Source organism: Drosophila eugracilis, unplaced genomic scaffold, assembly GCF_018153835.1.
Source record: "Drosophila eugracilis isolate 14026-0451.02 unplaced genomic scaffold, ASM1815383v1 contig_90, whole genome shotgun sequence".
In the NCBI taxonomy this organism is placed as follows: Eukaryota; Metazoa; Arthropoda; class Insecta; order Diptera; family Drosophilidae; genus Drosophila; species Drosophila eugracilis.
The window spans coordinates 4,270,728-4,286,304 of NW_024573812.1; the positions used below are offsets into that span (position 1 = coordinate 4,270,728).

The following is a 15,577-nucleotide window of genomic DNA, read 5'->3' on the forward strand; positions in this document are numbered from 1 at the left end:
TCAAATTCTAAACATTTATGTTTGAGGAGGAAGAATTTCCACTAACTTTTATGGGGTCAAAATGCTGAACTTAATTTGCCTTCTAACTTACTTAGCTTCACTAGTTAATCAGTGTAGGAAATTAGCTATAATTTTATTATTAAATTTGCATTAAATAAGCTTGTTTAAAAAGTAAAATAATGTATATATCTACTTAAAATAAATTTAAAACTAAAAGTTTTCCACAAACTATCAATCAATAAAATCGAATAAAATACCAATACCAACTCACTTAGCTTCACTTCTCTAGTTAATCAATGTCAAATCAAGGCAGGAATACCTTCAGCTAATGCCATCGATCAAATATATGTACTTACTAGACGCTAAGTGAAAAACATACGCCCCACCCCACCCCATTAGAATCCGCACTTTGTTTTTCACTTTGGCGGAAATTCATTTTGAAAACATGCGGCGGCGACATTTGGCGCCACCTCAACTCAAAGCCCCCACCCAACCCCATTAGAAAAAAAGGGGCGTAGATGGAAAAGGGGTTGAAAGGGGTAAAGACAAGGGCTGCTGCTTTTCTGTATTCGCTAAGCGTACCGCAAATCACAGCACTGTGTAATGGTCAATAAATTACTTAGACAACGCAGAATTACAAATCGTTTTGATTAGCAATTAAAATGAAAAAAAAAATATAAAAAAAAATAAATAAAAACAAAGAGAAACAAAACCAGCTGAGTCGGTGAATAAAGCTGAATGCATCTGGTCCAGGTTGGCCGGGCAAATCTCTTAATTACTTGGCAGTTTGCACTCGTCGATGGCAACAGGTGCTCTGCGTTCGGCGCTTATTAACTCATTATAAAAGCATTTCATAGCCGTTCGATTTGCTTTTGCTGAAAAGCATTTCAATTGCCTCCGACACTCGCACATTTCGAAATGCGTGCTGGGAAGTTGTTGCTTTTGCTTTTTCTGTTGCTGTTTGTTTTTGCTTTTTCTGTTGCTTTTTCTGCCGGCAATGCTGCTGCCGTGTCCGGCTGCTGCGACCTTCAATTGCTCTGCCAGCGCAAAGGGTGACTCAGGCGGTCAAATCAAAAATAAAAAGAAATTTAAAAAATATTTTTTTTTATAAATTTAAGACTATTCTATGAAAATTTTTAATTAATGATCATTTTTTTAAAAACTAAATATTGCTAACAAAAATAAAAAATAAAAAATATGAAACATATAAAATAAATTGTCATTACCCTTTGATAAGATATTCCGACATGCTTTCTCTAGATTGGAATTAAAAAAATAACTTTTAAGTTTTTTTCATTTCTGTGAAACTTAATAATTATATTATTTTTAGCAGCTTTTAAGTGCTAAAACGAACTCTAAACTAACACTGATAACACAAATTAAAAGAAATCATTTAAATTTATTTAATTTTTAATCAGTTTCAAGTGGAATTTCACTTGTGGATTAACAGTAAATAATTTAAAGGTTTTTCTAAAGAAATCATACATTTTTTTAATGCTAAAAAAGCCAAATTAAAACTAAAAATGATAACAAAGAACCTCTCCTTTATCACAAAAACTCAAAAATAAAAAATGCATTAAATATAAAAGTTTCTTATTTAATCTTTAAGCCCATAAAATTCCTATCGCCATGAGTCACCTTTATATAAATTTCAGCTGCTCCGACTTCTTGATCTTCTGCCTTATACAAACACTTTGTGAGATGCAAATTTAATTTGCTAAATGATTTTGCCGGGTCGGGCTGATATCTGGGAAACTTGTTTTGCGTGAGTATGCAATTAATGCCCGTCAGCCGTATATTCCATCTATCATAATTTTATTTAGTTAATGAGAATATTCTCAGTGAGTGGATTTCTATATACTCGTATATATATATATATATATATATATAGCTGCGAGTTATGGCGATTCCACGCTTGTGTGGCAGATGCAAATGTCACAAAAGTCAGCCTAGTCATTGGGGCTTAAACGGAATGAGCTGTACTTGAGTCTTAGACTGTAACGGAAGGCATTCTTAAAAATTCCGTTGCTTAATTCCCGTAAATTGTGTAATGTACTCAATCGTTAAGACTGTTAATAATTCCAATGAAAATTCCTAAGGGAAATTCAACCCTAGAGGCTCCAATAACGCATCGATACTTCCGCAGCAAAGCAAAGAATTACAAAAAGGGAATTTAAATCAAATTAAAATAAAATCTCATATACAGAATGGTTCCCACCAACATTCTCAGATCCAAAAGTGTGGTTTATATAGCATATATATCACTAAGTTCGCACACAATGACCATTGAGCGATATGCGATACATTTTGTCATACATTTTGAGAGCGGGAGAAACTGCCGAGATCAGCTGATTCCCCAACGGATCCAACATGAATATGAATGGGGAGAACTTGATATGATATTTCGCCTTTAATTCCTTCACTTGAAAGTTGTCCATTGTCCGTCAATTGAGTCATCATCATTATCCGTACACCGAGCCCGATAATACACAACAAAAGCCTTTTCTCGGGGGCTAAGCTGTGGCAGTTATTGGATACACAAGCGGATATATAATACTCCCCTCCAGAACATTTTGAGGAGTAGTAGAGGGAGGAGAGGGTCGGGGACAGGAACTGACTTGCCCGACAAATGTTTCTCATAAACCACAATATGATATCTGCAAACAGAACATGAGAACTTGAACTTGAACGGCGAAACAAATGCGAGGGAAAAGTTTCTTATCAGCAGTATGCCATATACGATTTTACTTCTTGTAAGCAATAATAACCATATATTTATAGTAATCAATGTAATGGATAAGGTAAGGAGGTTTGCCTTAGTATGTTTGACTGCAATCTTGCATATATATAATCAGTAAAAAGTCGAAACAAGATTGATTAAATATATAAAGGTCTTTTTCAATTCTGAAAGTTCCACGCTTAAAGATATTTTCCTTTGATATGTTTTTTTTTGTTAACTTTAAATCTTCAGCATTGTTTAGTTAGTCAGTTAGTCAGTCTCTTTGTCCTAAACATTTCTAGTTTATTTCGGTCGCACCATCATGTTAACAGTTTTTAAGCTATACGTGATGTCCTTCCAATCTTTCCACATGATTCCAGCGGCACTGAGTTCCGGATCAGTGATGTTGCCACCCAAATAGGCACCATTCAGATTGCTAAAAGAGGTTAAAGTTAAGTGTCAAGAGATCTTAGGAATCAAACAAATCAGCATAAAACTTTACCTGTGAAGACAACTATAGTACCACCAAGCTCCATGAAACTTTGCAGCACAATTAAGGTGGCTCTGATCGTTATCCCTATCAAAAGTGCTGAAAGGTTCACTCAGATGATATCTTAGACTGTCTCCAGCATTTCCACTGTAGTTTCCCAGCTGTGTTAGCGTGTAGTTACTGTATGCATTGCCCACATTGAACAGATCATAGTGGGCATATCGCTTTTCTCCACTGAAATCCTCCAATTGAATGTAAAGCTCCTGGGGTTCAAGGGATGCAATCTTGTTCAGATTACGCAGACCAATGAAGAAGTTTCCCTTAAGGTCACCGAAACCCTCTTCATAGGAAGTCCAATTGCGGAAGAAGTTCGTATCCACACTAACCCTTCGTTGGATGACCAACCATCCTTTTCCAGCGATTGTTACATCACAATACACTTCGATTACATCACTACCAAGTTTGATCTTTTGGACACCACTCTTCTTGGGTTTCAACTCCTTGCAGGAGGAGGAGTACTTCTTAAATGTCTGTACTCCAACATTTTCATTTACTTCGGCACTGACCAAGTAAGCCAAACACAGGGAAAACACGGAGAGTAGTAGGAAAATGGCTTTCATTTTGCTGGCCTAAACTGACTATGACTACTGATTGCAAAAAACACTTCGTCTTATATCTGTTGATTTAGGCTGTTATCATATTTATTGGTATTGCTCATTTCCGAGAAATCTAAGAAGTCAATTGATAAAGCCCTTCTAGATTAAATCGTTTGGAGATCTGCCAGCAACTCAATTGGGTTATATAGATAAGAAGTTAAGGAAGTTAGTCATTTATTGTTTTGTGGACTTTTCTTGAGAATCTATTTATACTAATCTAGAAATTTTGTCACGGTAGTTAACCTAGGGTAAACCACGGAGATATTTTCGGGAGACTACACATATAATCTAATATTAAAAGTTTAGTTGTTATTTATAAATACTTTTTAATTGTTTTTATGTATAAACAATAACCCACTTTGGTCTTCTGAACAACGCTCCTTTTGGGGTTTTAATCCTTGCAGCATCAGTAATCTTAATCGATTTCATTTATATTTTTTTTAGAGTAAAAGGGTATATTAGATTCGTAATAAAGTGCGTAACAGGTAGAAGGAACCGTTTCCAACGGTATTAAGTATATATATTCTTGAACAGTATCAATAGCGAAGTCGATTAAGCCATGTCGGTCTGTCCGTCCGTCCGCCTGCCTGTCCGTATGAACGTATAAAAATCTTAGGAACTGTAAGAGCTAGAAAGTTAGGCTTAGGAATAGGAATTTTGAAATTTTGGAATTTTGGAGATGCCACTGGACCTCGACGTGATTTTCCATCCGGCCACGCCTACTCTAACGCCCACAAACCGCGGAAAACAGTGGCGTCCAGAATATTATAGTGGATGACTTCGTTTGACCTTGTATAGCTTTTTTTTGTCAATATCTATTAATTTACCAAAGATTTTTCGAATCGGAACAATATTTCACTATTTATGAAGAAATTTAGGTTATAGGGCGTCACTAACAGTTACTCAACATGCTTTCTCTGACAATAGGTGGCGCTTTGTGACTTTCCACTAGCAAACTGAATATTTTAAAATTGTGTAAGACAGTGACGGGTATCGTATAGTCGCGTCACTCGGCTATAGCCTTTCTTCTTGTTTTTTGTGGATTTTAACCTTCCTGCCCAAAACTCCATATCCTAAGATCTATTAATTCAAATCATCTTTAATTGTATATTTGTATAGGTAAGTTCTATATACTAGTTCTTGTTAAATGTATGTCTTAAGACAAGTTTTTTAATGTTTTATTATTTAGATAGTCTCTTTATCACAAACATTTATAGTTTATTTCGGTCGCACCATAATGTTAACAGTTTTTAGGCTATATGTGTAGCCCTTAAAAGCTCCCCAAATGATTCCAGCGGCAAAGAGTTCCGAATCACTGTATCCACCATCCAAATAGACACCATTCAGATTGCTAAAAGAGGTTAAAGTTAAATATCAAGAGTGTTTAGAAACCAAAAAAGAGAGCCTAAAACTTTACCTGTGAAGACAATCATTGTACCACCAAGCTCCACGGTACCTAGAAGCACAATTAAGTGTGCTGTTATCGTTGTCCCTATCAAAAGTGCTGAAGGACTGGTTAAGCTGATACCTTAGATCGTCTCCAGCATTTCCACTGTACTTTCCCAGCTGTATTAGCGAGTAGTTACTGTACACATTGCCCACATTGAAGAGATCATAGTGGGCATATCGCCTTTCTCCACTGAAATCCTCCAATTCAATATACAGCTCCTGGGGTTCAAGGGATGCAATCTTGTTCAGATTGCGCAGACCAATGAAGAAGTTTCCCTTGAGGTCACCGAAACCCTCTTCATAGGAAGTCCAATTGCGAAAGAAGTTCGTATCCACACTAACCCTTCGTTGGATGACCAACCATCCTTTTCCGGCGATTGTTACATCGCAATACACATCAATTTTATCATTACCAATTCGGATCTTCTGGACACCGCTCTTCTTCGGATTTAACTCCTTGCAGGAGGTTGAATACTTCTTAAATATTTGAGGCACAGCATTTTCAACTGCTTCGGCACTGGCCAAGTAAGCCAAGCACAGGGAAAACACGGAGAGTAGTAGGCAAATGGCTTTCATTTTGCTGGCTTCAAGTGACTATGACTTCTGATTGCAAAAAACAGTCATTTTTATAACAGTTGGTTTTTGCGCTTATCTTATTCTTTACTATCACTTTTAGATTAAATCGCTTGTCGGATCTTCTAGTAAATCAATTGGGTTATATAGATAAGAAGTTACTTGTAAGGCAGTTAGATATATATACTCCTAAAGAGAATATATGTAATCTAGAAATTCTGACATGGTAGTTAGCTTAGGGTAAACGACAGACCACAATGTTTCCAATATCAACAGTTTAATAGTTATTTATAAATATTGATATATTATTTTTATGAAAACTTGTATAAACCTCTAAACACATTATCCTTTGAACGCTGTAAATTTCTGCCAAAAGTAGGCTTTTTATATAAATTATTTTATCGTTATTAACTTTACTGCAGTTCTTAACTAAAATGTCTGCATTTGTATAATCTAAATCCTTTTGGCTTTCATTTATTAATGTAAATTAATCAATAAAACAAATATCAAAGGTATTAGCTTCTTATTCCTTGTTCTCATACAAGCTTTTACTGAGAATTGGAATACCTGTAAAGTTCTATTTCATAACAATCATAAACTTCTACATTTCTAAAACAAAAAGTTCTTCTTTAGAGATCGATTGCTGATATGGCCAGGCTATATCATATATATATAACATTGCAGACTCGGAAACACTTCGTTCGGAGCGTTAGACAAATATTTACGGAGAATCTATTGCCGGGAGGGCCACCCATTTCCTGTCTCTTGGCAGTTGGATGCACTTTGGACAAGTGTCAAAAGGTGTCACCGAAGGTGCTATTTGTTATTTTTCTTCATTCTTTATTCTTTTTTAGTTGTTTTTGGTTTTTGACAACTTTTGGAATAATGTGACAGGGCCTGTCGGCTACCAAAGTTGGCTTTTTGTCTCAGCACCGACGCCCAGGCACAGCAACTACCATACAGAGAGAGAGAGGGAGGAAGAGAGGTGACAACTCAAACGACAGCAGAAATAAGAGCCACCTACAAAGTGTACACAAATACCGTAGGTACTCCCACTCCTACTGCTTCCCCTACACCCCCCTTAACCTAAGCCAACTACCAACATTATGCCAAGCAACAAACAAACAAACAAATGAACAAATATTTGCCACAAAGAGCGAGGAAGACCAAACCCAAAAGAGGAAGACGACTGGGAGCCTGAAGAACGATAAAATGGCATTTATGATAAATACATAATACTCGATGTTTACCGACTCATTTGAGTAACATATAAACTACACTTAGAGAAAATAAGTTTATGTCAAAGTTAGGTTATTAAATTTATGGTTACTTAAGTTTTTATCTAGGAATAATGGGTATAAAGGTACTTCGAAGAAAGAAAATTCAAATAATTTCTGATCTAAATTGTTTTATATTTCATATCTTATATATATATTTTCTTTCAGTGCATGATAAATAGGCTATAGACGTGTTGTCTACGGCATTTGGCACAGCGCTGAAGAATGGAGGCGAATGGGAATGGGTTTTTGGAGTTGGGGAAGCCACAGAAAACACAGAAAAACAAGAACAGAATTCAAGTGTCAAAGTGACAGTTTTTTCAAATTGATTGCTGCAGTTGACAACTGTGTGTGTGTGCCTGTGTGTGTGGTTGTGTGCGTTTGGCTGATAAATAAGGCAGCTTTAAACCGACTTAACCGAGTGCCATTTGGGGTTATCTAATAGAGCCAGTGAGATAGACAGCCTAGATAGGATACCCCCCTCTATACCAACTCCATATCAATATCAACTTGTTTAGATGATTGACAGGCGACACGTGGTGGTCAGCTCCCCTGGAGTTCATACGCTTTCGATTATCGCGATCACGTCGTGGCACTGGCATAAGCGATACTTTTTGCCCCCTATTTACCCTATAAGATATACCATAGAGCATACCTAGCCCATTTCCAGTCCCAACGATGACAACAGAATATAAATTAGTACTGGAAAATTGCATAAATTCTTGGCATGCCTACGCGTATGAGAAATGAATCGATACCAATCAACCAGACTCATACCCATAACCCATAACCAATGCCCAAGTAAAGCCCAGGCAAAGACCAAAAATTATTGGTAGTACGGGACGCCGCCTGTCAAATATCGCCAAACAAATTGACAAGAGGGAGGGGAAGGGAGGAGTGCGGAACTAACGAACGTTACGACTGCCAGAGAACAGAAAAAATAAAGGAAATTTATAGTTCGAGTCCCCCCAACGAGAGCAAAAGGTGACCAAAAGGCTGCTCCAAACACCTGGGAACGTACAAGCCGAGCCGCAGCCCGAGCCCTGTGTAATGCATATAAAGAAAATGTGTTCTTAAATCGGAAATGAATTTATTAAATCGGTTGAATGTTGTTTAGAAATCTAACTATTAACATCTCATTAAAAATGTTAGCCTAAATTTTTAGTTTTAAGTTCATTGTAGAGAAAGAAAGGGCCTTTCAAGACCCAGGGCCAAAGACTCAAGAAATGTTTAAATTCTGAAATCTAAAAGAAATATAACTAACCACAAACCTGATTAAAATTACATGATAATATTATAGCAACCTATCTTAGAATTTCCTTCCACATTTTCTACAAAATTTTTTGGAGCAGTGCTGGGAGTAAATAAATGAAGTGCCATGTGAAAATATTTCACACGTGCTGGGGCAAGCAAAAAGCAAAAAAAAAATGGGTCTGTGGGCAAACAATTTGTGATTGTGGTGCTGGGTGCTTGGGCTAGCTGTTGGATTGCTGGATTGGCTGGACTGTTTAGTGGTTGTTGGGTTATTTGGTATCCATTAGATACAAATCGGCGGTGCTGTTGCGGTTCATTAATTCCGCGGCGTTTGACAAATGCAGCGCCAGGAAACGACAACCACAAAAACCAAGGCGACCGATTGGACTGATTTGAATACATCGCTGCCAACGTTGTGCGGGCCATTTGCATTTTTAAACGATTTTCTCATTTGGGTTCTTTGCTTGGGGTTTCTTCTTCTTTTTGAGTTTTTTTTTTTTTGGATTTTTTCTGCTTTGTTTTTCTTGCTTTTTAGAGAATTTCTTGTTACCGCTTCAATTATGTAAAGAGCGGTCGACATTTTATTTCGTTTGGGGTCGCCGGTTTGTCGTTTCTTCACATTTTGAAGCCACCGCACCAAAGTGGTGATAAGTGAGGGTATCGAGTAGTATCGAGTATATACTCATATAACTGCACATGTTCCTCCTTTTCTTTTTTGCTGGCCACGCCCCGTACATAATTCTCGAAGTGCCACAGAAAGTCAAGGGGGCTATTTATTTAAGGGGGGGCGGTTGTTTCGGCGGCCTGGATAGAGACCCCCAACACTTATGTGCCCGGCAATGTATGAAAATTAATGTTGGCAATCTGTAAAATCCTGTAAAGCGTAACTCAAACTCGCCACAGAGAAAAACACACGCGAATTAATAAGCAACGGGATGCCCAGCGATGGGAACTTGGTCAAAGATGAGGATCTTCTGGGCCTTCTTGCTTAAGATTTTTCATAATAAAGATTATCTTAAAAAGTATCTTTGAAGTAAACTGACTGTTATTAATGATTTTTAGGACCATTTTATTAAAGTTGTGATATAAATTTTAGTCATTATATTGCAATTTTTATTAAGTTACTTGACTATCATAAATTTGAATATATTTTTTATCATAAAATATTTAAATAAAAATGCCACTATCGTTTTCTAAATTAGTTAATTTAATCTATCTTATCTAAAGCCATAAACATATCCCATTAAAATGCCATCGCTAGACGGAAAATGCCAAAAGCAGTTCTTGTTTTATTAATTTATTTTTGTTTGTTGCTAGGCATTAAGTCAATTACAAAGTTTTATTTTTATTTTTGCGAAATTTATAAAAACCAGCGAGCTACGATTAGGAATAGAACCGAAGTTTTTATACACCCTAAAAATAAGTTTTTGAAGGAGAACTCAAATTAAAGAAGGTTGGTTTTTTAATATATTATTAAATATTATTTAATTTCTCAGAATTAAGTTCGAAATAGTGAAAGTTTAAGATACTTTTGTCATTAAAGAGAGTGCATTACCACTTCGTTGTTAGCCAGCCAAATGAATTTTGTTGAAAATTTTAATTAAAATTGTGGCCGCGGAAATTTTGTGCGCGCTTCGTTGTGGAAGGAAATCCCGTTCCATCGTTCTCCTGGCTGGCTGGCCCCAACGTTGCACCACCCCTGATTACCTCCCCCCGTATGTAGGCCTATACTATGGCTGTTGCAAGTTGCATGTTGCATGTGTTGCAGGTTTTACAAGACGGGCGACATCGCTTGTTCAACATGCCTGTTTCTCCTTTTCCTCATCGCGCACCAACACTCGCATCCCAACGAAATGATCGACGACGTTGCAAAGTATTAAAGTCAGCGCGACACAATCTGCATATTAAAGGAAAATGAAAAAAAATATACAGCAACAGCAACTTGTTGCACAAATACCAAAGACTGCAGTCTGAAGGTGCAGTGGTACTTCGAGAAATGGTACAACAAATATTTATGATTAAAATTTAAATTTATATTGACTGAGGAGAGATTTATGACATGAGTTTAAGAGATTTTTAAACTAAGTTTAGGAAGATTATATTCTGAAATTTTCAGAAATATGAACTTAACTTTGTTTAAGATTCGGAAATTTTACAGAACCTTAAAAAGTTAACCTTAATTACTTTTATTGCTTCCTTGCTTTCTTTATATTTCAAAAATTAGCCTACTAATAAAATCTCATCTATCGACTTTCACCTGTACCTGCGCACATGCAGAAATTAATACACGCCTGACGGGCTCACAATCAAATGAAACGGCCACTACGAACCGGCCAAGACTGGACGGGATTGAATGAACAGAGAGGATCTTGGAGAGGAGATGAAGAAGGAGAAGTGAACTGGACCCGGCCCAAACCGCTTGCAGGTGTTTGGCCCGGCCTAGAGAACCGGAAGAGACTGGCCTGGAGACAGGACATTGCTCTCCGTTGCCCCAGCTGATTGGATTAGCTGTGAATTGTGCCAATTCATGCTGCAAGACATTTCATAAGCATTTCATTTGGTTTTATTTTTTTTCTCCTCTTTTTTTCTTTATTTTCCGTTTGCTTACCACGTCTCATATGCATTCTGCTGAACTTTTGCCACAACTTCCGCTGCGGACGACGCAGAGACAAATTCAAATTAAATGTTGCATATGTAACATATGCACAAGTACCCTACTCCCCTTCTCTACTAACGAAATTTATTGATAGGCTTTTGGGAGGCCAGCCCCCCCAGAGTCCCCCTGTACCCTGTAGACCACAGTTGCTTGTTGTTTTTCGCATTTCGTTCGGGGTTTTTACTGCGGCAGTTGCCAGGCGGCAAAGGTCGCCAAAGGTCGCATATTTATGGGGCTGCCTTATGTTTTTTGTAAGTGGAGCAGAAACAAAAAACAAGCTAAGTCCAAAGCTCCCCCATGCAGAGAAGCAACCCAGCGATATATCTGTTACAAAATGGTTTTTTGTTTGCTTTTTTGTAAAAACTTTTTAGTTTAAATTTAAAAAAGGCTTCGATTTTGAATTATGGAAGTAAATATAACCAATATTTGTAAACTTAATCATAATGATTACCTTAAACTATTTTTATTAATGAAAGAGAAGTCTGAGTATTAATAAAATTGCTTATAAATAATCATCTTTTTATATATATTTTTCCCCATCAAAGTTAATAATGTTATGTTAATATACCAATAAACACCGTATTCCCTATTATTAAATATTTCAAATCCCTTCAAAAATGTGTCATACTAATAAAAAAAATAATATTTAATAACCCCATAAAATCTGTTAATCACATTGATGACTAATTTCTGATTCCACTTGAATCTTTTTAGGGATCCTTTGTCTAAATACGAAAACTAAAAACTAAAAGATCTTTAGAATTTATTCTGGGCGTTAAACGTGAGTCACTAGAGATGCTGGGCTGTCCAAGAGGATTGCCAAGAAGTCGTCAAGGTGGATGGTGGGGGCCAGGGGGCAAAAGTATCTCGGCATGGACGGTGACAAGATACAAGTCAGACCGCGTGAGTGATTCAAGTCGAAAGGTATTTTCTCCGTCGATGACGCCGTCCTTTGTTGTTGTCTTTTCTTACAACTTTTGTTCTTCATTGTTTTTTTTTTTGCGAAATATTTAGCGAGATGCTAAAACGCAGATGCTGATGGGAGAGAGCAGATACATTTCGGTGTTACAATTTCCGAAATACTTTTCAATAGAATGTCAACAGTTGAAATAGCTGTTTGCCGCTGAATAGCAATGTTTTTCAGTTTGATTTGGCTGGCTTTTTCAGTTTTTTTTTTCTTTTTATTTTTTGTATAAATGTATCTCTCAATCTGTGCATCTGTATCTTTTGTAATGCAATTGAACTAAATGTGACGACTGCGTGTGACATTTTTTTCTTCTCCTGCAGCCATAGAAAAACGCCGCAGCAGCTGTATCTGTAAATGTATCTGTTGCTGTTGTAGCTGTAGCTGTATCTGAGGCTGATGGGCATGTACTGACTGAGTATCTGAGTATCTGAGTATTTGAGTATTTGAGTATCTGTATCTATCAGAGCGTCGCGTCGCTGTCGCTGCCTTGTGGCCAATGTAGCGCAACCATTGATGAAAGCTGAAAGCGACCCAAGAGTTGGTCATTGAACTGGCTATATGGCTGGCTATTCCCCCATACCCTTTTCCCCTTAACCCCTTACCCCTTACCCCTTTCAAGATACCAAGTTCCCTCTGATTTTCTGTGATTTTCTGATTTTTTCTTAAAAGAAACTAAAGCATTTAAGTAGTTCGATGTGGGGACAACGGCAAATGGCTCTTTCGCCGCTTATCTACTCGTTAATTGTTTTGGGTCTTTTTCGATGCTGTCGTCCCTCCCAGGAACCGAAACCAAAACCAAAACCAAAAACCGAAACCAAATTTAAAAATGAAACAAAAATAAAACGAAATGGGATAGAAAATTTAAATATCTATGCAGTTGGCATAGCTGACATACCCTAGACCAAAATACAAAAAAAAAAAAAAAAAAAAACAAAAAAGAAAACTTGGCAACGTTGCTTTTGAAGTGTCAATTTTGAAATGTGACTCGTTTCCAACGACTTTTCGGCTTCCTTTACTTTTTTCCTTTTCTTTTTTTTTTTTACTTTTTTTTTGTCTCTTGGCAAAGTAACAAAAATGTATGAATAACATTCTGGCGAAATCGGATTGTTGGTCAGAGGGGGTGAGAGAGTAGTGAAAAGCGGAAACTCAACGCCACATTTTCGGTTGGAGTTCAGAAAGCGCCGAGGAAAACCTTTGCACTCAATGTTTGCCTAATTCAATGCAACGACGAATCGCCTTAATGCACTGCTCAACGCGAAACCATTTAACATTTCAATGAACAGTGAACTATTCGCCGTTTCTCTCTCCGCCTCTCGTTCCTGTTGGCATATCAATTATTCGACGGCCCAGTATTTTAAAATACATTTCAAAACTCTGCATACGGAATGGGTAGATGCCCTATAGGGTTGGTGGTTAGGGTATATTGGTTCAGTGAGGGTATGGTATCTTATTGATTATTATCAAAATTAGGAGAAGGAAGAAAGAGAATATAAAGAAAATAGTCAAAAAAGAAAGAAAGAAAAATGTTAAAATTAAAATAATAATTTGTTATTAGAATTGATAATTTATATTTATAAAATTTAAGAAAAATGTTTATCTAAAAATAGTATCTTAAAAAGAACCTTAAACTTTATACCTTAAAAATAGTATATATAGAGAAACTACTAGGTATTCAAAGGGTCTCAATTGCCTAGCCTTTCATTTATTGCGGTATTTTGGTTTCATAGCATTTAGTCGATTGAAAGGCAAGAAGCACCGGGAGGTGGAATGGGTATTTTGGGGACCCAAGACCGAAGACCGAGGGCCGAGTACGGAGACCTGGAACCCGGGGAATCGACCTGGGACCGGGAGTGAGACAAATTTCAATTCCACACCGCGTGAGTGTGCGTTATAAATTGCGTATGCAGGCCCACTTGGTCAGTTTGTGAATACAAATCTAAGCGTTTTACATAAATGAGGAGAGGGGGCACCCAGCCCTCTGGATTTATGGTAAATGAGCTGAATATGTAATCAATTCTAAGCCAGGTTGTCCAAAGTATCTATGAGCTCTTCTTTTTATATATATAAAATAGAGAAGTCCTATTCTGTTTAACCATAATTAAGATTCAATTCAATGCAATTGCAGGGCCATAAAACACGGTAACCAAATTGCATTTTAGGCAAAACACACACAAAAATTGCGTATGCAAAGCGGTTAGCTGAACTTGCTGGCTAATAAAATGAAATTGAATTGAATCGAATTGAAATGAATTGCATTGAGCCCCATTTCGAATTGATTTCGATACGGTCAAAACGATTGGGAACATGACAGAGTTTCTGGCCAAGCAGAAGAAGAAAGTTCCGCTGTAAATTGCTGTGTCTGAGCTTTGCGCTAATTGTCTGAATTGATTAAGCCGATTGTCACAAATTGTCATATGATCCAATTGGAATATGAAATGAATAAGTGTAATGCTTTAATGGGATCGTCATTATATAGCGCCAGAGAGTCGAGTCAACTTTCGAAAATATATGGCATTTGGCTAACTCAATTATGTCGCTCCGAAACCAACTCTCGTATTAACTTTGCTTCTCTCGCGTGGCCCCTTCTGAGGTTGGGCACTTGTGGGTTTTCACTTTCACAATATGTTCCCCAGTTACTCTGAACTCGGATACAGATACTCGTACTCATAGATGGCAGAACGAACAGTCGGTCAATAATGACAACAATTGACAGTTATAGATACAAGTATGTATCTGTGGCTCATAATGTGTATATATATAGCTGTGGCTTTTGGTTAGAGATGGGCGAGTTGCGCTATTAAAATCTTAAGAAGTTTTATATCTCTGTTAGAAGTATCTAAAAGTATGCTTTGAAATATAGGAAATCTTCTTTCTCTACTCAAAATGGATTTTAAACTGCTTCTTTTGGCTATGGAAACGCTTGTGAGCTAAACTTGCAGGTTTGAAGTCGCAAAATAAGGCGCCTAAAAGAAGGCTTTGAGGTAGATTATTCCTCTTTCAACACTTCTGTTGGAATCTTATGGAAATGGAATACTTTTAGAAAACTTTTTTAATTCGAGTTTTCAAAACTCTGAAGATTTCTATAGGATTTTTCGTGAATCCCTTATATCTCACGACATCTTCCTTCCACCTAGCATAGTTCACATCACGATATCATCTCTACTGCCAACAATAACTGCAGCTGTCAACCAGTTGTGCGGTTCATTGGCTTCTTGGCTGCATTCGCCACCAATAATAATAACAACAATAAACAGCGGAATAAAAGTAATGAAAATACTTAATAGTTGGCTAGTAACTGGGTATCTTGCTTGTTATTTTTTTTTTTGGTTTTTTCTTTACCGTGTCCATGAGGCCAAAGAATTATGACCGTGCAAGTTATTAATCATTTACGTGTGACGTTGTAAATGTTTTCGAGCTCGGGCCCCCTTCTTGTTCATTTTCCTCTGGAGCTGGTGCCCGGGGCGTGAAAGTCATAATAATTTACTCAGCATAGACACATAATTTTTAGCTCTTTAACAAAAGCCAAACAAAGAGTG

At 37.0% G+C, this 15,577-nt stretch overlaps 2 protein-coding genes across 2 annotated transcripts; both read right to left on the reverse strand.

Annotated features, from left to right (window-relative positions):
- Positions 1–2,751: 2,751 nt before the first annotated feature.
- Positions 2,752–3,842, reverse strand: LOC108113025 (angiopoietin-related protein 7-like). Its single transcript, XM_017223453.2, has 2 exons — positions 3,222–3,842; positions 2,752–3,155 (listed from the first exon to the last, which is right to left on the reverse strand). The coding sequence occupies exons 1-2, from the start codon at positions 3,827–3,829 to the stop codon at positions 3,023–3,025; spliced, it is 741 nt and encodes a 246-aa protein (XP_017078942.1). The 5' UTR covers positions 3,830–3,842; the 3' UTR covers positions 2,752–3,022.
- A 1,104-nt stretch (positions 3,843–4,946) lies between these two features.
- Positions 4,947–6,183, reverse strand: LOC108113026 (angiopoietin-related protein 7-like). The gene is made up of 2 exons (XM_017223455.1): positions 5,283–6,183; positions 4,947–5,216 (listed from the first exon to the last, which is right to left on the reverse strand). The coding sequence occupies exons 1-2, from the start codon at positions 5,888–5,890 to the stop codon at positions 5,084–5,086; spliced, it is 741 nt and encodes a 246-aa protein (XP_017078944.1). The 5' UTR covers positions 5,891–6,183; the 3' UTR covers positions 4,947–5,083.
- Positions 6,184–15,577: the final 9,394 nt, after the last annotated feature.